The 25853-nt window shown below is 43.4% G+C and overlaps 1 protein-coding gene across 1 annotated transcript in view; it reads left to right on the top strand.

Annotated features, from left to right (window-relative positions):
* Positions 1–500: 500 nt before the first annotated feature.
* Positions 501–25853, top strand: part of ABHD6 (abhydrolase domain containing 6, acylglycerol lipase) — a 299394-nt gene continuing 274041 nt past the window's right edge. Inside the window, exon 1 of the mRNA XM_078775628.1 lies at positions 501–906. Coding sequence (XP_078631754.1) covers positions 610–906 — 297 coding nt within the window. The 5' untranslated portion in view covers positions 501–609. The remainder of the gene's footprint in view (positions 907–25853) is intronic.

Raw genomic sequence — 25853 nt, 5'->3', positions numbered from 1 at the left:
TGAATCGGGGGAGTGAGACCCCAAATTGAAGAGCACCACAGTTTGGCCAATGGGAATTGGTTTTTAGAACCCATAGTGTAAGAGGGCCAATGGTTTGGCCGGAGAGAGACCCCGGGTAGTGTAAAGTTGTTAAAGTCATTTAGGAAATAGTTAGGATTGAAGAACCTGTCGCACCATACGCAGCCACTTACCTGTGGTGATGATGATGACTCCACACCTGTGTTTTCTTTGTTTTGTGCAGGAAATGAGATTGCTGTGGATTTGTGAGACGCATCACGACGTGGATGAGACATTGGGGTGATTCCATCTCTCCCTCCTTAGGAGGGACTGATGATGAATTGGTGATGGCAAATTTTGATGTGCAGTTGGAGATGGCAAATTTTGATGAGAGTTGAAAATGGCAAATTTGATTGGTTAGGAGGGAGAGAAGACGAATTTGGTATATGGGAGGAACGGGGAAGACAGTAGGGATGTTTGTTGATTTGTAAAGTAGATGTTTATGGGTAGTGTTGTGTTTTGTGGATACAGTAAGGGGTAAGGGAGGGGCCATGTAGGTTACCTGGTGGGGGGGGGCGTACGATAGGAACGTACCTGTCTCACCTGGTTCCCATGTGCCCCCAGTGTGCATCACCTTACATTGCGTGCACTTTTGCGCCCTTACCACCTTACTCACTTGTTTCTTCTTTTGTCTCCCACCTCCGAGGATCTGGCTTTGGGGTAGAGAGAGAGGAGAGAGAGGTGCTGGCTGCGCAGTTGTGGGCCTGCACTTTCGCTGTTTGCTGCCGGGATCGATACACCATATGGACCGCAATGTTTGTGGCCACCCACAATGGACCGCAGTTCGTTTGCGGCCAAGCACCACCCGGGGATGGACCTATGGGTCAACGTGGCACCTATGCCATACAGGTGAACCACTAATAGTTAACACCACCAAGTGCACCACAAGAAGAGCAAGAGACACCTGCAGGGTTAGGGGTTGTCGAATTTATTTTTATTCCAATGAACAATGGTGACTGCACCGATTGGTGGTGGGGTGGTGCTGTTGATGCTCGGGAAGGGTGCTCTGCACGTTATTAAAGGCCGTCGGCCACAGAGCACTCGTGGGTTGGTGTATCGATGTTGGCAAGCGCGCTATCTCTATGCATAACATCTGCATGTGTTCCTCCAAAAACAGGTCCTGGATCGTAGTGTAAATAGCAGCGTAGTCTTGTAAATAATGCTCCCTACCGGCTGTATGTTTAGTTTGAGAATTCTTTCCGGATTCGGTTATCCTGTGGGTGTGTTTCTGTGAGGAGAAGGGTGCAACGTCGCAGGGGGACATATTTACTCATTTGTGAATATCTGTAAAACTGTCGCACTCAGGGTAGAGTTAATAGTAGAGGGAACTACATTGCGTGCCACACTAAAGTAGGTAAAAATTTATCGGGTCGGGACGCCCCGAGGGTAGAGAAGGGTGCAATGTTGCGAATATGGAATTTGGCCTCCATATCCGCTTGTAAATATTCCCCTATTTTCTCCAATACTCCCCAACTTTCCCCGATCCCCCATTCCCTAGTCCCATTGCATGTAAATAACAATCAGTAGAGCCGACCTTCCCCTTATTCCCCCATTAAATGTCGTGCCCAGGTCCACCGCACCACACGTAGACAACTTTCGGACATCTTCCTAGTTATTCTTATTCTATGTCAGTTAAGGCCTCGTCTCCATTAATTATGACTCTTCGTTGCACCAGAATGTGATTATATGGCATCAGTAGTGAGTTTAGGACCTTTCCCATACCTCCTTCCATCTTCTTCCCCAACAATTACAACAACAACAGAGGAGATGGCGGCGGAGCGGGGGAGGATGCGTCCTCACACCGGCTCGATTAGCGCCATAGACCATGCGCTCCACGGGGTTACCACGAAGGGGCTCCTTGTCAGCTCCTCGTCAAGGGCGGAGCCTGGTAAACCCCCCGCACGCACCCAATGAGAAGCAACGTGCCGATTCCACGAGGCGGAGCTAACGAGCCGAGGGCGTGTCACTCCCCGCCGGATATACGCGGCCCCGCGCCGGATGTGACGTGAGATGCGCACCCAGCTTGGAGAAGGAAAGCCACCTGCGAGCGCTGAGTCAGATGCGCCTGAACTACGGAGAGCAGAGGAAGCCACCGCCACCCCCAGCGCGACGATACCTCCCCGCATCTTTGGACCGGACCGTACTGGACCCTGCTTTGAGCCAAGAGTGCACCTTGAGCCATCGATACGCGCTGTCCTTTTCATCAACCCCCGTGTGAGTCAGCCTTGTCCCGTTTGTCTGTCGTCTGTCCGGGGTTAATATAAGAGTGTGTCTAAGTGCCTGTCTTTCTGTGATTATAACTCTAGCCCCTGTAATCTGACCTTTCCGTACGAATATAATCTCCTCCGGAGGTCTTGAGAACTGAACCCTTGGTGTCGTATTGTGTTATTGTAACCCAGCCGGGTGTCTTCTTTTTCTTATTGAGCCAGCATCGCGCGACTTCGTCAACGTCGAGTATAGTCGGGTAATTTGTGCGGACACGACGGCCATTCCGCTCGGCCCACTTTAACATCAAAGTCGTGTCTGTAACAATATATATATATATATATATATATATATATATATATATATATATATATATATATACAGTCACGTGAAAAAGTAAGTACACCCCATGTAAAGTTTTGACTTTTTCAACATATTTCAACATACAGCTATTTGATCTTCATTTCAACAATATTGATAGATAAAGGTGATATAATATAACAAATATCATGAAACATTTACATTTTGTAGTCAATTGTATAATTTAAATAAACATAAATGCAAATTTCGCATGTGGAAAAAGTAAGTACTAGTCAGGTTCACAATGTTAACAAATATAATTTCGTTCAAAATTTTGGTAGATTAGCAAAACTATACATTTTTGGAATATTCAGAGCATGAGGAATCCAAAAATTAATGTTTACATTTGCGTAGACACCTTTGCGAAAATGACACTCAGGACAGTGATGAAGATAGTCAGGTTCACTATGTTAACAAATATAATTTCTTTCAAAATTTTGGGATTAGCAAACCTGTACATTTTTGGAATCTCCAGAGCATGGAGAATCTGAAAATCAATGTTGGCATTTGCACAGACACCTGCATGGCCGCCATTTTGGATTTTGAAAATGGCCGCCATAAAATACATATTTTGCGCGATCTCGGCTTCAAGTCAACCTAGAGACTTAATTAAATATGCTAATCCTATGTTTTCTGGGTCAAGGAATCCAATAAAGGCCTCAAAATAGTGCTCAGGATTATAGAAAAGCAACAAACAAAGGTAATTGAAAACCATTGTCTTCATATTTGTGATATAACTGTATTACATAATACATGATATTGCAAGTCCTTTGAAGTTATAGGTTGTTATAGGAAGTTATAGGTAGTATCAGATTGAACTATAAGTCCTATACACAGGATCTACGAGGTCTATACCGTTCAGGAATATGCTTTTACAGATCTTCATCACTGTCCTGAGTGTCATTTTCGCAAAGGTGTCTACGCAAATGTAAACATTAATTTTTGGGTGCCTCATGCTCTGAATATTCCAAAAATGTATAGTTTTGCTAATCTACCAAAATTTTGAACGAAAAAACAAAGTGAACCTGACTATACACCCCTACATTTATCAATAATTCAAATACCTAAAATTAGAATCAGGTGCACCAGCTCAGGTGCAAATGATTAGAACTTTGTTGGAGAGGATCTTGGAGGAACCTGTCTTATTTAAACCTCAGACATTTCGTTTGGCTTGCTCTTTGTTGTTGAAGTGTGCGGCATCACCATGCCGAGATCAAAAGAGCTCTCTGAAGCCTTCAGAAAGAAGGTTATAGATGCCTACGAGTCTTGGAAGGGATTTAAAAAGATCTCCAAACAATTTGAAATCATTCATTCGACTGTCAGGAAGATCATCTACAAGTGGAGAAGATTCCAAACAACTGCCAACTTGTTCAGGCCAGGCCGCCCCAGCAAGTTCAGCCCGAGAGCAGACCGCAAGATGTTGAAAGAAGTCTCTAACAACCCCAGAATGTCATCACGGGACCTACAGGAAGCTCTTGCCACTGTTGATGTCAAAGTGCACGAGTCTACCATCAGAAAGAGGCTGCACAAATTTGATCTACATGGGAGGTGTTCCAGGAGGAAACCATTGCTGTCCAGAAAGAACATCAGGGCAAGACTAAAGTTTGCCAATGAACACCTAGGCAAAGATCAGCACTTCTGGAACAATGTGCTCTGGACAGATGAGTCAAAGGTAGAGCTATTTGGCCACAGTACCAGAAGACATGTTTGGCGAAAACCAAAGACAGCATTTGACCACAAGAACGTGATACCAACTATAAAGCATGGTGGTGGAAATATTATGGTTTGGGGCAGCTTTGCTGCATCAGGGCCTGGGCAGCTCACCATCATAGAATCCACTATGAATTCTTCATTGTACCAGAGGGTGCTTGAGGATAATGTGAGGCCATCTGTCAGAAAGTTGAAGCTCAACCGAAGGTGGACCTTGCAACATGACAATGACCCTAAACATACCAGTAAATCCACCAAGGAATGGCTGAAAAAAAAGAAATGGAGGGTTCTGGAATGGCCAAGTCAAAGCCCGGATCTAAATCCCATCGAGATGTTGTGGGGGGATTTGAAACTAGCTGTGCATGCAAGAAACCCCTCAAACATCGCACAGCTGAAGGAATTCTGCATGGAGGAGTAGGCAAAAATTTCTCCCAGTCGATGTCAGAGACTGGTAGACAGTTATAAGAAACGCCTACTTGAGGTTGTTTCTACCAAAGGGGGCAATACCACCTATTAGAGCCAAGGGTGTACTTACTTTTTTCCACACGCGAAATGTGCATTTATGTTTATTTAAATTATACAATGGACTACAAAATGTAAATGTTTCATGATATTTGTTATATTATATCACCTTTATCTATCAATATTGTTGAAATGAAGATCAAATAGCTGTATGTTGAAATATGTTGAAAAAGTTAAAACTTTACATGGGGTGTACTTACTTTTTCACGTGACTGTATATAGCTCCAAGCTCGAATTGCAATTCTCATATCTGGTACTATTAGAAACACGATTGAGCATTTAACGGTGCGCAGATCATAACCGGAATATATTGTGATGGCCGGCAGGTCTCGACCCTAATGGACGTCGCCTCTGGATAACTACGAGAGGATGGCATGTCTTTTAGAAACCATGATCGCCAGTCGACCTCGAAGTCCCAGCGGGGTCCCACGCTCAAAGTCGAGTTACCATACCAAAAAAGCCTGAGTACGAGCGGGTACTGTGCCGACGATTATGCAAGAATGGGTTTGAAAGATAAAATTGGGGTCGTTGCCCTTCAGGCCTTCACAGCTCGCTGAGCTGGCACAGCCAATGGTTTGGTCTGGACCCTTCATGCTTTGCAAGTGATCCATTATCATCATCACCGACGCTCTGCCTGCCTTCTCCGTGCCATACTGGGATACGACACCACATCCAGAGTGTTCGGCATTGGAAAGCCAGTAGTTCTCAAGAAGCTCATTTTGAGTTTATTTTTTTTTACAGCAGCAGGCTACAGTCTTCAAACGCCCATGAGCCATAAGGGATGACATTGGGACAGCTGGAAACGCCCAAATGCCAAATGCGTCATTGCAATGGTCAACCTGGCGAGAGGTTGGAGAACCTTCAATCACAACGCTTCTAACAAAGTTTCATCCAGCACAATTTGGTTACAACCACACATCTTCCCCTTCCCTCCCCAACATCATCATCAGCTCAGTACAACTGCCGAAGCATTTATCCTCAGGTCCCTCAATGGAGTGGGGTAGATATGTGCTGAGGATTGGAGATGGAAGATAAGAAATGGGAGGATGTTCCCTGTGTACACTGACTCGAATGGCTGACAGGATGGCCTAGAGGTACGCACACTCGCCTCTAAAGCCCCTGTCACACCTTGACGATTTAGCCAGCGTATGCCGACGTATCAAAATTGAGTGCTGGTGTGAGTCATACGCTGGCATACGTCGACAAATTTTGTGCATGCACGAAATTTGTCGACGAGCTCGGCGTACTACGACGTATGCCAGCGTGCTTCAGCGTGCTCTTAACGTAGCCAAATTTTTCATACGTCGGCATACGCTGGCTAAAACGTCAAGGTGTGACAGCGGCTTAAGCTGTCTAGCCTGGGCTTGAATACCAACCCAGATATAAACTGTCCTCCCGGTGTTTCACAGGTAGCGTGATTCATAAATTTGCGTGCCATCCATGGGATGGATGTCTGTCAGCATTCATTGGTGGACGTCAAAGATCCCATGGTTTAGTTCCCGAAGAGTATGCGAGCTTTCGCCATCACCATGGCCAAATTCCTGCCCTGACCAGCAGAGGGCATTGCATTAGTGGTACAGCCACACACTCAACAAATGATGCTACCCCGACCTTTTGCTGCATACCAACGAACAAACCGACTTGAAGCCAGCACCCGACTATCCTCCTGGACACCATCAACTGTGTCCGCAAGGCCGGCTGCGCTATACGATGATACTGCTGCAGAAATATAGTCTCAATTGTTTTCCGGCATATGGGGAATGCAAAGGCCTCTTTTGCTCCAATGTGACTCTGCCTGATCCAGAATGTGACACTGAGGATATGTAATGAGTCCATTTATCATGTTGTTTCAGCCAAAACAGCTATTTCTGAACACAAGGGAGCATGTACACAATTTTTTTTATTTGATGTCCTTATTTGGTAAATGACAAGCACTGTAAATAACAAATTCAAATTTACAACATTAAATTTTATAAAGCTTAACAGCAGTCACAAGACATCATCATATCATTCTTCAAAACGTGAATTTTACCTTTCTGTGATAAAATTTGGAATTTTTGGAATGTCTAAACGGTATTTTCTATACAAGTCGAGGGATACCTTAACATTGAGGCTCGGTTGAGAATTGGTCATGACATGGCCATATTTCCAGCCCCGACACATACATTTTGATAGACATTTTTTCGTTTGCATCATCACCTCAAACTCAGGTCAACATGGAAATATTCCAATGGTTTGATTTTCCGAGACTTTTAGTACAATTTTCCGAGACCTCCTTGTCTATATAGATTGTATTGTTTTCTTATAGTTTAAGATCTTTCCCCTAATTGCATTTCACAAAGTGTACACATCCATTGGTCTTTCTCTCTGTTGTATTGTTTCTGGAAGTTTACTCCACACTTCCTTCTGTTGTAGTATTTCCTTTATATTGATCATTTCTACCCCTTTGTTATCAAACATAATTACTTCCGCCACCAAATTTTGTCTGTTTGGTTATCTGTTTATTTGTCTGTCTGTGAGCAGGATATCTCAAAAAGCTGTGAACGAGTTATGGCAAAACTAGGTGGATGAGTTTGTTCGGCGACAATAACAAACCGATTAGACTGTGGTTCAGGTCCGAATCCAGATCTGACCCATCAGTGGGATACAAAACATAAACTATTCAGCCTGTATGCGCACCACCGAGCCAGTAGCTCTCAAGAAGCTCATTACCTCCGCCACCAAAGGTGGATGAAGGTTATGTTTTCACCCCTGTCTGCCTGTCTCTCTGGTTGTGAACAAAATATCTCAAAAGGTTGTGGAAGGATTAGAACGAAATTTGGCAGAGATGTAGCGTATGTGACAAGAACGAAATGATTCGATTTTGTTGAAGATCCGGATTCGGATCCGGCTAGTGGAATTTTTAAAGTGATTCTTCACCATTGGGAGATCGGGCCAAAAACGGTACATAGCAGAATATCTCAAAAAGTTATGGACGAATTTGGACGAAACTTGGTGGACCGGTTGTGTGTGTGACGAGGACTAATCGATTCAATTCTGGTGAAGGTCTGAATTTGGATTCGGATATGATAATTATTTATTTTTTAAGTGATTTTTGACCATTGAGAGAATCGGCTAAAACCAACATATAGCAGGATATGTCAAAAAGTTATGAACTGATTTGGACGAAACTTGGTGGACAGGTTGTGTGTGCGTCAAGGAAGAATTGATACAATATTGGTGAAGATCCGGATCCGGATCCGGCTAGTATAATTTTTAAAAGTGATTCTTCACCATTAGGAGATCGGGCCAAAAACGATACAAAGCAGGATATCTCAAAAGGTTGTGGACGAATGATTTTGATTAAATGTGATTCTGTATTGTGATTTTCTGGTATGCTTTCTACTGAGTGCCGTTCTAGTTTCTAGTTTTAATTATGTTAGTCTTTACCACTATAAAGGTCTTTAGATTTTTCTTTGTCCATTCATATCCAGAATGTCTTCAATGTGTTGGATAGGGAGTTCCACTTGGACATCCTCTCATGTAAACAATTTGCCAAACTTGTTTTTATTTTTAAAGGTACTGTATTGATCTTGATTATGTTGCTGTTAATCCATCCACAGATGTTTGATTTGCTGAGAACTAATCAATAATTTACGATCTGTAAATCATAAATTATTAGTTAGACGACACACAAACAGACGCAAATTCACAATTCATCCAATAATTAGTGTGTATTAAGATGGAAACAGGCAAAGACAGCATTTCCTGCTTTAGCTTTTTCTCTTTCTTTTGCATTTCAGGCCATGTTTACAGCAGTCCCACAACCACCCATGGGAAATCAAATTCCTTCTAACCAGACCCAGCTGCTTCCATTTATTCCACCTTTTACAGGCAAAATATCTTATCAAACAGGAACAATTCTCCATTTTGCAAGTCATTTTCTGTTCTAATTCAATCTTGGTTCAATCAGTGCTTTCCATTGAAAGCATCATTATAAATGTCTTTGTATTAACAATTCCTTATTAATTCAAGGTGCTGGCTACTGGCAATTTGTTTACTGCACTATTCATTACATTTATCATTTACAAAAGAAAAGTCTCTGTAATTATGGAAGAAAGTATTGTTACGTTTATGGTATTAAGTAAGATACAGTAGTTTATTGTAAGAGAATGCAGGAGGAAAAATAGAATTGTATAGAAATCGAATGGACCGTGTGATGTGTAGGAGCATTTTCATGTACATAAGTAGGGAAAATGTAGCTTATGGTTGTGTTTAAATGTTCATCATACGAGGGATGATTAGTGTTAATTAGTAATAGGGTTTAAGGCTAATTCCCCTTGTGCGTCAAACCCTCTGTCGTCATTCCTAATGTTTTAGCCGACACCGCCGGCCAAGTATGACATCGCCGGCTAAGTTATGCATGCTACCTGGACACGATACAGCAAAGACCCACCCAGGAGAGGCGGAGCAACCGTGATGCGGTGGGTGGGGGAACAGGGCTGGCAGGCCACGCCTCTTGAGTGATGCAGCCAGATGACGTGGGCGAGCTCGTAGAAGCAGCCCCGCGATTGGTTCGGTGAGCGAGAGCGCAGGTGGCAGCAAGAGCTCATTGAACCAGGATCAAGCATGGGTTCAACGGATTATTATATTGTACAAAGTGTTGAGGATCGAGTACACAGAACGGACCAGTACATAACAGAATGAAACTAGATGTCATACTTGGCCGGCGGTGTCGGCAGCACTAGGTAGAGCGCATACCTCAACCAGGCTGAACTTTTTACATTTTGTATCCCACTGATAGGCCGGATCTGGATTCGGACCTGAATCAAAATCTATCAGCTTGGTCTTGTCGTCTAACCAACTCATCCAACAAGTTTTTCATAAGTCGTCCACAGCTTTTTGAAACATCATGCTACATATTGTTTTTTGCCCATTGTCTCAATGGTGAAGAATCACTTCACCAACATCATTCTCTGATCCGGATCCGTATTCCGCTCTTCACCAAAATCGCATTGGATTCGTCCTTGTTACACACATAACCTGTCAACCAAGTTTTGTCTGAATACGTCTACACCTTTTTCATAAATCATGCTATATATTGTTTTTGCCCTATCTCTCAATGGTGAAGAACCACTTTAAAAATTCTCAGATCCAGATCCGGATTTTCACCAAAATCTAATAATTTCGTCCTTGTGACATACCCAACCTCTCCACCAAATTTCGTCCGAATCTGTGGACAATCTTTTGAGATACCTTGTTCAAAGACAGACAAACAAACAAGAAAGGCATCATACAGGGCACAATACTTGAAAAATCCACCCCCCAACTCAAAAAAAACTTGCCATGGACACATAAACTTGTCCATTTCATTGTAATTAAAATAAACCATCTTAATCAATGTTGAGGTCAATCGGATGAAAATTGACGATTCTTCAGATAAAAATTGATGATTTCAGAAGTTTGACCTTGAGTTGACCTTTGACCTGTTCACCTCCGCACGCCGTGGTTAGGCCTGATCACAAATGTACTAATTAATAAACCAACTAAGAAAATGAACCAACTCAGTTCAGATAACCAAAACAAAACAAAAATACAAACGAAAACGGAGGAGGATGATGAAATTTCGAATAGTAGCACAGCTCGAGGAGTTGCAAAATGGCATGTTGTAGTAGTAGTAGTAGTAGTAGTGGTAGTGGTAGTAGTAGTAGTAGTAGTAGTAGTAGTAGTAGTAGTAGTAGTAGTAGTAGTAGTAGTGCTTTTGTTGGAAAGGTTACAGAGATTTGCGTTCAGAGCTCATGCAAGCTCAGGCAAACATATGTTCCCAGTTTAATGTCGCTCAATTCCTCATCTCTGCAAGTCCATGGTTTGAACTACAGTAGACAAGGTAGAGCATTTTGAAGAGAAAGCACTACCAAGACAGATAAGGGGAAGGTAAAAGAACGCCAAAGAACACCAAAAAAAAGAACGCCAAAGAACACCAAAAAGAATGCCAAATAACACATTTATACAAATAAGAGCAAAATATCTTGTGGGGAGACCGTACAAAGTGCATCATTTATAGTCCAGGTTTCCTTAAACTTTTGAACAGTGTTACTATATTCTGCCGCCTTGTACTCCGAAATAATGCGTGAGCGTATTAAGCCCTTCAGACATACAGAACTGTGTTCCACCACATCTTTCTCAATTTTTGCCTTCCTGGTTTTATATATTGCCATTTTTGCACAGGCTAAAATAAAGTTAACAAGGAGATCTCGTGACTTGCTTAGTTTCTTTACCGGGTGCCCGATGATAAAAAGTGTTGGAGAGAAGTGAAGCCAGAAGCGCAAGAGAAGATTTTTCATCAGTAAGAACACTGGTTCAAGACGGTGGCATTGAAGGTATATGTGAAATATAGTTTCCCTTTCACCACAAAAGCAGCAATCCTCTGAGACGTTAGTGAAGTGCCGCATCATAGATCCAGAGCTCAGTGCACCATGTAGCAACCTCCAACTTAAGTCTGCCATCATTCTTGGCGTTGGGTAGAGATAGAGTGAATCCCAACGTGGATGAACAGTCGAAGGAAGTGGAAGAATCTCACGCCAGGGAGTATCCAGTCGGGTTGCAAGAGCTATATAATGGAGCGAGTGGATCACTAGCAGGTATATATTTTTCCTTGATAGCCCACAGAACGACATTTCCACTGTGCCAGGGGTCTTACTCATATTGTTTGCAGGTATTGGCTGAGAGAGCTCGCCACATCGTGGTCGGATTTTAAAATCCATGGAGTTACCGATGGACATCTGTCCAGATCCATCACCCTCTTTGGGATTCTCTAGATATTCCAGACAATCGGGAGGCAAGGAGCTTTTGACCTCTTCAAGTATCCTGGAGGGGATCCTGATTGTCCTCAGGCCCATTTTCGCTGCGAGTTCCTTGGGTAAAAGCGTTCTCTTACCATCGTTCAGAAGGTCTCCCACTGTGGATATGCTACCAGCTAAGAGGCTCCTTCTTACTGAAAAGGAAGCCAGAGTTGGGCCCTGTAGAAGAGGGTTGAGAATGAGCGGTTCTTCTAACAGGTCCTTGCCTGGATAAGGAACTGTTCTTTGTACGTCGACTACATTCCAAGCCTTCAGCATTTCTTGATAAAAAGGAGGCAATGTAGCACTAGACAGGCTCCGAGATGTAATGATGAAAAGATTCCTTTTGTACCCAAGATTGAGCACTTTGCTGAAGAAGTATGATGCCAGTGAGCACCATTGCGGTGCAGGGTTCACATGTAGGTAACGTTGTATGGTCTTCAGCCTGGATGCGTGGTAGTGGCTTCGAAGGCAGGGAAAAGACTGTCCACCTTCTGAAAAAGGTAAGCTCAGAATGCCCAGGGAAACCCAGTGTTTACCATTCCAAAAGTAGTCCAGTAGCTTCCTCTGCATCTTAACCAGAAACTCCTCTGGAGTGCTTATGCAAGAAAGCCTGAATACTAACTTCGGAATTATAAACTGTTTAATAAGGAGTGTTTTTCCCCTCAGAGACAGGACTTTTAGTAGTCCACTCCAGTCTCTCAACTTTGCTTCGATCTTGTCCCCTAAAGTGTTCCAGTTAATGAGTGGTGAGGACCCATGGGAAGTGGATAAGTGCACCCCCATATATTTGAGCTCATTGCGACTCCAGGTCAATTTCTGAAAAAGTGTTGGTAACTCCTTTACCTGCATTTGTCCAATTAGAAGCCCCGAGCTTTTCCTCCAATTGATTGTAGCAGACGATGCTGCTGAATAGACCTGCTGACAATCATAAACTATTTGCATATCCCTTGCATTACTGGCAAACACGAGAACATCATCTGCATATGCAGAAAGTTTGAGGTTGACCCTGTTGTGTGGCACCACAATGCCAGTTAGCCTTCTTCTCATCAAACAAAGGAAGGGTTCGATACATAGGGAATATAATTGGCCGGACAGGGGACATCCTTGTCTTATTCCTCTCTCAAATGGAAAGGGCGCGAGCAAGAAACCGTTGACTTTGACTAGGCATTCTGCCGACATGTACAACGTCTGAATCATGCCTACAAATCTCCTCCCCAACCCAAATGTTAGCAAGGTTTCAAACAGATACTCATGGTTCATCTGGTCAAAGGCTTTCTCCTGATCCAAGGAAAGAAATCCGACTCGAGTCCGAGTCATGTCCGCATACATATCTCTGACAAGGGATATGTTGTCATGTATTGTCCTGCCTGGAATGGCATAAGATTGGTCCGGGCTGACTAATTTTGTCAGGACTGGTCCGAGACGGAGTGACAACATTTTAGCCATGACCTTATAATCCACACACAGCAGAGACACAGGGCGGTAATTCTTCAAGTCTCTCAAGTCACCCTCCTTGGGAATCAAGACCAGCATCGCTCGACGCCAAGAAAGGGGCATTATACCTGTATCACATGCTTCCTGAGCTACGCTTAGGTAATCAGGTCCAACCAAGTCCCATACTTTTGTATAGAATTCACATGATAAGCCATCCATGCCAGGGGCTTTATCTCTTGATAGGCTGTGCAGGGCGGTTTTCAATTCTTCCAGAGATAATGGAGTCTCCAGCTGCTCCCGGTCTTCTACAGAGGCTTCAGGAAGACTACTCCACAAAGTGCCACCTGCACCTGCATCTGTGCTCTTACCCGAATACAGCTGAGCGTAAAAGGCTCTAATTCGTTTTGAACACCCTCAGAGCCATTGAGCAAGAGACCATCTTCTGCGAGAACACTCGCTATAGCCCTGAATTGACCTTTGCGTTTTTCCACCCCTTTGAGATAATTCAGGACATATTCATCCTCAGAAATAAACTGCAAACGAGAGCGCACATATGCCCCTCGTGCCTTCACACGACTACATGCTTTAAGGGTGCTCTTTTTTTCTTGGTATGCCTGCAGTTCAGTCGAGGTAAGTGTGGCCAGGTGCTTCTCAAGGTGCAGCAGGTCCTCTTCCAGTCTTTTGATCCCTAACCCAAGTGTTTTGCTCGATCCATACGAGTATTCCTGACACAGCAATTTCAATCGTACCTTGCCTACATCCCACCAGAATCCAAGTGAGCAAAAATCTCCTTTTTTATTCCTCCAGGCTTGCCAAAAATTCAAAAAGATTGACAAAAAGGCTTCATCCTGACTTAAAGCATTGTTCAGGTGCCACAAGCCAGGGCCTCGCCTTGTTTCCGCCAGGGAAAACTTAATCCAGGCCAAGTTGTGATCTGTGAAATGGGCAACTTTTATGCCGGAGTCACTGACACTCTTACACCAACGGTGAGACACGTAAATTCTATCGAGCCGGGATTGTGATATATGACCACCTCTGATACTCGTATACGTGAATGTTCTGTCTGTGGGGTGTTGTATGTGCCAAGTATCCCTCAAGTTTAACAGTGTTATGGTTTGTTGTAATATTCTTACAGAGGGATTATGCGGCTCCTGACCTATTCGATCAAGGGAGGGGTTTAGAGTGCAATTAAAGTCTCCTCCAAGAATTACACACTCTTCACCAGGCAAGGTGAGCATGAATCTCTGCAACCGGTTGAAGAAAATCCCCCTTGCAACTCCTACACAAGGTGCATAAATGTTGACGAAATTGACAACAAATTCTTCAAACTTTGCTTTTATATGTAGCAACCGCCCCACACTGGCTTCCTTTACGACAAGTATTTCAGGTTTCCTCTTTGGTGAAAAGAGGGTAGCCACTCCACAAGATGTGTCCGTTAGGTGACTGAAAAAGGCCAAGCCTTCCCATTGGTTTTCCCATCGGGATGCAGCCTCTGGGGTCGTGTGGGTTTCCTGCAAAAAGGTTACTTCAAGTTTTTCCTTCACACAGAATGACAATACCTGGTGCACACGGAATGCATCCTTACAGCCATTGACATTCAATGATCCTATTCGTAAGTTTGATGTCATTATTGTATTGAGAGTTTTGTTTCTGTGAAATTCATCCTCCTAAACGAATTTATATTCAGGCCCGTAACTCAACAACTTTGCTAGAAACTTCCTGACTCGGGCTTGTTCGGCCGAGCCTGAAGTCCTTGTTTTATGTCCCTCTCTCCTTAGTGCATACAAGGAATGCACTCGCAAGTCATAATCTTTCCACCGTTTCAGCGCATTTTCCACTTTCTTCCTGCTATGCAAGCTTTGTTCCAGGAACTCGAGTATCTCCTGGCTGGGAATGCAGGAATGGCGTCCTGCCGGTAGGTCTGTCTCTAAACCAGTCAGTGACCCTTGATAGTCTTCCCCATCACCAATACTTTCCTCATCATCGCTGTCTGGAGGTTCAAGATCCTTCTCCTTTGGTGTACTTGTACAATGTGTCAAGTCTTCTGCCATGTCGTCTCTCAAGGCTGACTTGGCATAATCTTCTGGCGCAGAGGAACGCTCCTTTCGCTCTGATGCGGCGGACGTTGCTACACCTGTGGGAATGGATGCCTCCTCCTCAGTTGGTATAGGAGATCCAACCTTTTGGGGTCGTAAAATAGAGATGTGCTCAACTATTCCCCTTTCTGCGCCAACAGTGAGTGAAGTGACATCACCTGAGATGTCGGTCAGTGCCAGCAACTTTATTGATGCTTGTGTGTCTGGTTCCCTCTCTCTGTCTGTCCCACCGATGAATGCTACTTCAGAATCCTTTGAAACTTCGGTGTTAATCCTTCGGTTCAGAACTGCTCTTGTAGATGTTTCAATCCCTGGTTTATTTTGAAGCTTCGTTGCAGTTGTTATTATTGGATGCATTTTCTCAGGAGCCAACATCACAGTATCGTTTGGCCCTGTCAAGTCAGATACCTCTAGGTTGTTTGTCTTTACCGTGCTGGGTTTACTACCTGACGGTCTCCCTTCCTGTTCATTCTTCAAACTGTCTTTGGGTGGATCTGAGAGAGAGGACTCTCCATATCCTGTCGTTTGATGAATAGTGTCCTCTTCTTCTTCTTCTTCCATTTCTTCAGATTGGGTTACCACTCTTTTCTCCTTCAGAATACTAGGCTTTACAAATCCCTTTGACACATTACTTCCCGTGTCATCCTCAATTGTACCAGGGTGTTCCGTGGTCCCATCCTCTGCGGGTTCTGATTTCCTCTTCTGTGCTCTCTTTGCCTTCCCTGCTCCCACTGCCTGCCATTGATTTATGGCAGCGGAAGAGTTGGGATGAGAAGCTGGTATAGAACTTTCTTGAGGGTCCACTGCCCTCGAGCACAAAGGAGCAACCGCCTCTCTTCGGTTACCTACAGTGACGCTGGGATCCTCTCGAGGTTGATCTGGACGTTGAGGAGCTGCAACCTCTTTAATGATGGTGGGGCAGTCTGCTCTCCTGTGATCCTTCGCTTTGCATACAAAACAACGGGGTTCGTTTGTCATATAAAACACCCTGTAATTCTTTCCGTCAAAAGGAATAACAAACGACCCCTCACATTCAGCCTCCTTTCCCAATTCAATGGATACTTGTCTTTTAAAAGACCAGACATGTTGTAGGGAGGGCTCATGACAGCCCAAAGACACAGGCTTGATGGGTGATCTCAACACTCCCAGTCGTTCCAGGAAAGGCACCACGACATTGTCAGGCACGTAAGGAGGTATATTAGATATAATTATCCTTGTACCAAGACTTGAGAGCGGCTCGACTTGTACAAAGAGTCCTCCCACACTAATCCCTTTCTCAATGGCTTTGTTTGCTGCAGCCTCTGAGTTAAGAAAGAACACAGCTTGTCCATACATTTTCGAGGCTGCAACTATCGTTGCTGGATCAACCACACTAGCGAGTGCGTTTACATAGGCCTCTATTTGGGTGATTTGTCCCAACTCGCATTTCACCCCGTGCTTCCTTGTTAACATCTTAAACGGGTGGGCAGGGCGGTTCCCACCTGCACCAGAGGTAGTAGCGGCCATCCTTGCCCATGTACCATCCAGAGGCATGATTGCTATTAACGGTATATTTCCCGTCAAATGAAAATGGGAAAAAAATATCAATGAGCTCGTTCGCGAGCTTTTGCTTATTTTAGCACGACCGGACCGGTATGCTAAAGATTAACTCAAAAGGATAACCAAACGCGCGTTGAGCAAATAACTTATCGGCTTAATCGCCAAAACTATGCAAATTTAGCACAGAAAGTCAAGGGTGATTAAGCAAAAACAAGGAAGTCAAACAGTTTGTGATACGCCGCAAATCGGGCGCGGCAAATCTAGTCCCACACGGGTGCGGCCGCACGCCGCGGCTAGGCCCGAACACAAAGGGCTAATAACTCAAACGGGACGTCAAAGTAAAGTAACAAAATGAACCAACTCGGTTCAAATAACCCAAATAAACCAAAAATACAAACGAAAACGGAAGAGGATGAGAAGGAAATGTCGAAAATAGCACGGCTCGAGGAGCAGCAAAATGGCGTGGCGTGGCGTAGCAGTAGTAGTAGTAGTAGTAGTAGTAGTAGAAGTAGTAGTAGTAGTAGTAGTAGTAGTAGTAGTAGTAGTAGTAGTAGTAGTAGAAGTAGTAATAGTAATCGTAGTAGTAATAATGGTAGTAGTAGTAGTAGTAGTAGTAGTAGTAGTAGTAGTAGTAGTAGTAGTAGTAGTAGTATAAGTAAGTAAGTAAGTTAGTAGTAGTAGTAGTATAAGTAAGTAAGTTAGTAGTAGTAGTAGTGTAAGTTAGTAGTAGTAGTAGTAGTAGTGTAAGTAAGTAAGTAGTAGTAAGTAGTTGTCGTATTATTATTGATTTTGCTCATCCTAGTCAGCTTGTGCAATATTTCACCCTCACCTTTCATGAGCCTGGATTTTGGATAAAAAAAAATTTCCTTGTTCATAACCAGATTCAGGTGAAAGCATGAACTTTGATTCTTTACAAAACACATTGATCGTCTCTTTCCCTCAGTCTTTAATCTGTCAATTTGTGATCTTCTTTTCCTTTTGGAAGTCTATTTAAAGTCTTGGGAGTTGCACATGCTGAAATGTTAAATTGATGGCTTGAGATAAGGTTCCACATGGATATTGTACTAACCTTACCCCGAGCTCTAACATCTCGGATATACCTTTCTGATTCACCAGTGTTAAACTGTATGAACCATTTAAATTATCGGTTTTCATTTGAGCCGGACACTTCACTGCAAGTGTCCGATTATTGCCACAAAGTTCATTCCTCATGATGTCCCTGACATTCAGCCAAGGTTACGCCAAACAATCGTGTCGAGAACATTCCATTGTTTAGCCGCCATTGCTTTTGAAAGAGGGAATAGCTTTAATCATCTCAATCTCCTGGGTCAGTCTGACCTTCCCTTTAACTGGGCATGTATCATTTTAAGCGCTGTCGTTTCACCCATTGACAGGTTTGCTTCTTGTTGCCAAACTTTTGAAGATGCCCATGAGAATACGTTTTGGAAGTGGTCCAGCTTCTGACATATCTACGGGTGATAGAGCAATAACAGGTTTGCCTGCTGTTTTATTGGTAACAAGATGGCAACTTTAGTACTTCCTTTCACCTGGTCGTGAATTTGTTCCATTGTATTATAACTGTCTTATATTTATAGGAGAATAAAATAATGGTGTATTGTGTTAAAACTGACAGGAAGCATAAAAGTAACACACTCATCTTCAGTTCTCCTTTCGGTTCGATTTGCCCAAAAGAAGGGCTGTCATCCTGGTACTCCGAATGTCCGCAACATATCCATCATAGTTACTCCCGCCAGGGAGTAATGCATTCATTCACTCGTGTCCGTGTGTGTGTGTGTGTGTGTGTGTGTGTGTGTGTGTGTGTGTGTGTTCGTGTGTTTGTGAACAAGATATCTGGAAAAGTTCTTAACGGATTTGGATGAAAGTTGGTGGGATAATTGCCCTTCGGATAAGGAAGAATTGATTTGTTTTTGGTGAAGCTCAGGATATTATTCCCGATCCAGGAATTTTTTGAAGGATTTTTTTACCATTGGAAGATAGGACTAATTTTTTTTAACATTATCTTCTATATATTCTATATTTAACATTGTGATATGAAAATAGTTTTCATATTTGTTGTAAATGTAGTTTAAACTCGTGGTTATGCGTTAGAGCGGTGTATTTTTTTAGCAGCGTCTTCTTCAATGTTCATTTTTTTTTTCTAATAAAGACATATTCTGTCATTTTAAAACCACCAAAGTGTGTAATAGGTTTCTCCGTTTCATAAAATGTATCGTTTGGTACGTATAATGCTTTAAAACTGTTTTTGTTTTGTTTTGTTTTTACCTCAGAAGAGATATCAACATTTAGCTCAGCGAATGTCATTCGCGGTGTCAGTATTTGATGAACTTATAAAGACTTAATTTCAGATTTGTCAATGGATGAGGTATATTAACAAATGAATAAAACAGATTTGGCAAAATTCCAGCTTTTTTTAAAAAGATCGCATATTCACCCAGCGTTGTGAGAGGCTGAAGAAGAAGAAACCTCGCATGGGCTTCCCAGACCAAATAAATAATTCTGGTTCTGGCTCTGCGATTTTCAGGTTTATTACGCCCGCCAGGGAGTAACGCATTCGATCATGTCCGTCCGTGTGTGTGTGTGTGTTTGTATGTTCGTGTGTTCGTGTGTTTGTGAACAGGATATCTGGAAAAGTTCTGAACGGATTTGGATGAAAGTTGGTGGGATGATTGCCCTTGGGATAAGGAAGAATTGATTAGTTTTTGTTGAAGCTCAGGATATTATTCCCAATCCAGGAATTTTTTGAAGGATTTTACCATTGGAAGATGGGGCTCATTTTTTTTTAACATTATCTTCTATATATTCTATATTTAACATTGTGATACGAAAATAGTTTTCATATTTGTTGTAAATGTAGTTTAAACTCGTGGTTATGCGTTAGAGCGGTGTATTTTTTTAGCAACGTCGTCTTCAATGTTCATTTCTTTTTCTAATAAAGACATATTCTGTCATTTTTAAAACACCAAAGTGTGTATTCGGTTAACGGGGCATTAACAAAGTGTGATCCATCTTCTAATAAGTTGAGATCTACTGGATTGGCGGTGACAGGACTTGGTGTTAAATCTGTTAGAGTTGAAGACAAAGTTTTGCGCCGTAGTTATATGGAGGTTTAATCGGATAAACGTGATTAGAAAGGTGCCAGCATTGTTGAATATTTTCGGATATACTTTGCTGAAAACTAAGTACCGGCACTCATTTCTTTACAGTCAAATAATGGATGCATTGAGCTTTTTCTTCTGATGAGGGACTAAAGTAGGTTTTATAAGCTCTCAATATACACAAGTAGCATCTCTTCCTAGAGTGACACACGTGACTTATTGGACAGAGCGACTGAAATTAGGGTCTCTGGTTGCCACACATCTCTGGTTTATCAGGATCTCCTTTTGCCACACATCTCCGGTTTATCCGAATCTCCGGTTGCCACACATCTCCTGTTGATCAGAATCTCCGGTTGATCAGGATCTCCGGTTGCCACATATTTCCGGTTTATCAGGATCTCCGGTTGCCACATATTTCCGGTTTATCAGGATCTCCGGCTGCCACACATTTCCGGTTTATCAGGATCTCTGGTTGCCGCACATCTCCGGTTGCCGCACATCTCTGGTGATCAGGATCTTCCTTTGCCACACATCTCCAGTTGATCAGGTTTGCATATTGCAACACATTTCCAGTTGATCAGGATTTTCCTTTGACACACATCTTTGGTTGATCAGGATCTTCGGATGCCACACATCTCCAGTTGATCAGGATCTCCCATTGCTACACATCTCCGGTTGATCAGGATCTTCGGATGCCACACATCTCCGGTTGATCAGGATCTCCCATTACTACACATCTCCGGTTGATCAGGATCTTCCTTTGCCACACATCTCCAGTTGATCAGGTTTGCATATTGCAACACATTTCCAGTTGATCAGGATTTTCCTTTGACACACATCTTTGGTTGATCAGGATCTTCGGATGCCACACATCTCCAGTTGATCAGGATTTTCCTTTGACACACATCTTTGGTTGATCAGGATCTTCGGATGCCACACATCTCCAGTTGATCAGGATCTCCCATTGCTACACATCTCCGGTTGATCAGGATCTTCGGATGCCACACATCTCCGGTTGATCAGGATCTCGGGTGGCCACACTTTGGACCAATATGTATAAAATCACCCACATAGTCATTTGGAAGACATTCAGTGGAGTTTAGTGCATTGGGCATCCCTTCCAATACCTTAATACACTACCTAAATAGCTCTCTGGTAGTAACTAGTCCTTTTTGCGATCGAAGGGAGGACTTCTTTCATGAGGCCTGGCACGCAGGGCCGGCGCCAGACTATTTTGCGCCCTAAGCTAGGCCAGCTACTTGCATCCCTGCCCCCCCCCAACCCCCCCGCCCCCTCCCATTTTTTTTTGCCAACTTCGATTATTAATTCTCCTGTTTTCCTGACGATGATCAATCCATGCGCCCAACGACGAAATGGCGGCAGCGTTTTGAACATGCCGCATGTGACGTATGGGAGCAGGCTACGTCCGTTTCAAACAGGATGTGACGTATGCCACGAAGCGTACATGCTCAAATTTAATCACTTACACTATTATGAACAATGAACTATTATATTTTCCTTTTATTATGCTTTTTCTTAAAACAATAATTTGTATAAAACTGTGACCCTTCATTGCCTTCAAGGTTCAGTAATGCGCCCCTCTGATGTCTGCGCCCTCGGCGGCTGCCTAGTTGGCCTAATTGTAGCGCCGGCCCTGCTGGCACGGCATGCCTGTGCTTCATCTATACGCCATCAATATAATTGTCTATCATACTAACACAATCGATTGATTACCCAATTTCATGGGGGAGGTGTGGTGAGGGATGGGAGAGGAGGAAGAGTGAGGAGGAGGGCAGTAACAAAGGGACGGACATCACTCGTGTTGAAACAATTGTCTTTGTTTTAGAGAAACGATGTTGTGGAAATTTATCAACTCATTTGTTTTGACCAAACTTTATAATTTGGGTTCGCTATTCTTCAGCAATGTGAAAGCTCCTGCCATTGACATTGTACAGTTTTTCATTCATACATTATCTGCATTAGTCATTAACTAGGGCATGCCCGTACTATATCTATATCTAAAATTATATCCCCCCCCCCTCTATTTACATGAAATGGTTTGGTCCAAAGCGAACGGCTTGCGAGTACGGTGACAATCCCCCCCCCTCTATTTACATGAAATGGTTTGGTCCAAAGCGAACGGCTTGCGGAGTTTGGTAAAGAAATCGCCATAGCATGCACAAACGCGCAGGAAAGCAAAAGAATCGCAAATTAGTTTTAATTAGTTTTAAAACATAGTTTAACGCCAACATAGCGGCAACATAGTTTGCCAACGTGAAATAAATGAATACGCTCTCAAATGTGCCGTCCGAGGCAGAGTCTGTTCGCCACGTTCGGCACACGTGATAGCTCGCTGCTCTCTGATTGGTTGAATCGTTTTTTGGACATAGCTCGGTAACTACTTGTCCGATTAATATGAAACCTTGAAAAGGCACATCCTCGGGTCCCCAGCAATATACCTGGCAAGTTTAAAGTATATCGGACCCGTGGTTGTCGAGAAACAGCGGTCACAGACATACATACATACATACATACATACATACATACATACATACATACATACATACATACACACAGAGATTACTGGAATTATAGATAGATAAAAGCAAGTTACAGACATTTGGGTCTCTGCCTACAGCCCTTCAGTCACACAAAACATTACAAATCGGGGGTGATGGTTTCTAATTAGATTTTGACATCAAAAAGATTCAGGAAAGACCTAAAGGCAAGGCACATCAAACGTATGTGTCATGAGAACAATGTAGTGAAGAACATTGTATGCAGGAACAGCAGGGGATGTATCCTGTTATCGTGACTGCTCGAAAACAAAAAGCCACAAATAAAATGTACATTCATTCCAACAACTGCTCATTAAAAGGTTCTGCAACACAAACAGTTGGTCATCAGATAAAACAGCCAAGTATTATAAATGTTGCTTTGCGTTAACTGCTTGCTCACCTGTGGAATGACTAATAATTATACGAGAACTTTGTATGTTGGTGATGTTTAGTGCACTGTTCAGCTCAACATCCTTCTTGCTTTTATGAAATGAGCAAGATAAAATAATGGCATGCAGAGAGTTTGTATGAGATGGGGAAGAGACAGGAGTGTACATTTGTATATGTATGTGTGTATGTATGTATGTATGATGTGTATGTATGTATGTATATACACATCATACATACATACTTTCACAGTGCATTCAGAAAGTTTTCAGACCCCTTTACTTTTTCACATTTTGTTATGTTGCGCCTTATGCTGAAATCGTTTAAATTCATTTTTCCCCTCATCAATCTACACTCAATACCCCATAATGAAAAAGTGAAAATAGGATTTTAGGAAGTTTTGAAAATTTATTAAAAAGAAAAAACTGAAATATCACATTGACATAAGTATTCAGACCCTTTGCTATGACACTTGATATTTAGCTCAGGTGCCTCCCATTTCTCTTGATCATCTTTGAGATGTTTCTACACCTTGATTGGAGTCCACCTGTGGTAAATTCAATTGATTGGACATGATTTGGAAAGGCACACACCTGTCTATATAAGGTCTCACAGCTGACAATGCATATCAGAGCAAAAACCAAGCCATGAGGTCGAAGGAACTGCCTGCAGAGCTCAGAGACAGGATTGTGTCGAGGTACAGATCTGGGGAAGCCTACAAAAAAAATTCTGCTGCATTGAAGGTTCCCAAGAGCACAGTGGCCTCCATAATTCTTAAATGGAAGAAGTTTGAAACAATCAGGACTCTTCCTAGAGCTGTCCGCCCAGCCAAACTGAGTAATCGGTGGAGAAGGGCCTAGGTAAGAGAGGTGACCAAGAGCACGATGGTCACTCTGGCTGAGCTCCAGAGATCCTGTGTGGAGATGGGAGAAACTTCCAGAAGGACATCCATCACTGCATCACTCCACCGATCTGGGCTTTATGGCAGAGTGGCCAGACGGAAGCCTCTTCTCAGTGAAACACACATGAAAGCCCACTTGGAGTTTGCAAAAAAGCACCTAAATGACTCTCAAACTGTGAGAAACAAGATTCTGTGGTCTGACGAAACCAAGATTGAACTGTTTGGCCTCAATTCTAAGCGTCATGTCTGGAGAAAACCAGGCACCGCTCATGACCTGCCCAATACCATCCCAACAGTGAAGCATGGTGGTGGCAGCATCATGCTGCGGGGGTGTTTTTCAGCAGCAGGGACTGGGGGACTGGTCAGGGTTGAGGGAACAATGAACGGAGCAAAGTACAGAGATATCCTTAGTGAAAACCTGAAACAGTGCGCTCAGGACCTCAGACTGGGCCGAAGGTTCACCTTCCAACAGGACAATGACCCTAAGCACAGCCAAGACAACGCAGGAGTAGCTTAGGGACAACTCTGTGAAGGTCCTTAAGTGGCCCAGCCAGAGCCCTGACTTGAACCCAATCGAACATCTCTGGAGAGACCTGAAAATGGCTGTCCACCGACGGTCCCCAGGCAACCTGACAGAGCTTGAGAGGATCTGCAGAGAAGAATGGCAAAAAAATCTCCAAATCCAGGTGTGCAAAGCTTGTCACGTCATAGCCAAGAAGACTCGAGGCTGTAATCACTGCCAAAGGTGATTCAACTAAGTATTGAGTTAAGGGTCTGAATACTTATGTCAATGTGATATTTAAGTTTTTTCTTTTTAATAAATTTGCAAAACTTTCTAAAATCCTGTTTTCTCTTTGTCATTATGGGGTATTGAGTGTAGATTGATGAAGGAAAAAATGAATTTAAACGATTTCGGCATAAGGCTGCAACATAACAAAATGTGAAAAAAGTGAAGGGGTCTGAATACTTTCTCAATGCACTGTATATGTATTGTTGCGGTTTTGGGAAACCACTAAAAAGTAATGGCAACCACCATACAGGTCCCATAGAATAATTATGTCAAAGCAGACCATTATCTTAGTCCCCTCCCATTATTTCGGTTTCGTATGTCTTTATGTGTTGGGGAAAGCCAGGTCTTTCTCTCATAAGGGATATGCACCAATCAGGGCTGAGTCCCTTTGGGGGAGCTTGTGGGTCAGAGTAACGGGCCCCACCAATCGGGAGGCAGGACAACCTCCAAGATCCACCCACCCTCGGCGACGGTGAACAAAGGGAGATTCATGACATTGATTCTCTCTCTGGCTGCTCTCTCTTTCAGCCCACTCAGCACGTGGACATTTTGCTATTGGCTGGTCTCCCTCTCACAGGCCTCTACACCTGCATTATTTGAGTCTGGGCCTGTCTCTTTGGCACTCACCATGTGTCTGCAAGATTGCTCCACTCTGGGCCTGTCTCTTTGTCGACTCTGGGCCTGTCTCTCTCTGCTGGGTTCACCGAGCACATGTGCCCCTCTCTTGGGGGCCTGGATTGTTGACCTAGCACGTGTGCTCCTCTCTTGGCCTGGGATACTCTGCTGTGCTGCCGATCGACCTTCACCTGCCTGTCCGTGCTAGGATCGCAATTACCTGTTCGTGCTACTCGGTGGCGACACCGGGATGGGGGCATCGCGAGGAGAGGCATCCGGAGCATCGCAGCCTTTGTGCTAGCAGGTTTCCAACGTTTGTTCGTTCCCCTTCCCCCCTCCCTCGTGAAAGTGTGCTGGGCCCATGTGGTGTTTATTTGTAGTAATCGTATTAAGGTGAAGAATATGCTAAGTTTCTGCCTTTTGTCCCTTTTTCTTTACTATTGATAAGTTTCATTGTAAATATCGGCAATAAATCAAATTGTTGAACGTTTTCCTTTCTCTCTATCTGTGAAAGTCTTTTCCTCCATTGATCCACCATTGCTCACACCCAGGTTAACAATCAGCCATAATGGAAATAGCATTACCCCGGCGGTTACCAACGGTTTTGCGTATGGTACATTCCCCGATTGAGAACGTCATGTGGTACAGGTAAGCTAGCGCGTGACTGACCAATTGGCGTTCGCAGTTGCAGGTTTGCAACCTGCTGAGGTAGGACAAATTAACTGGAATCAAGTGCTTTCTA

This window comes from Myxine glutinosa, chromosome 4 (assembly GCF_964187855.1).
Source record: "Myxine glutinosa chromosome 4, kmMyxGlut1.1, whole genome shotgun sequence".
Lineage (NCBI taxonomy): Eukaryota > Metazoa > Chordata > Myxini > Myxiniformes > Myxinidae > Myxine > Myxine glutinosa.
This window is presented reverse-complemented; position numbering and strand designations above follow the sequence as displayed.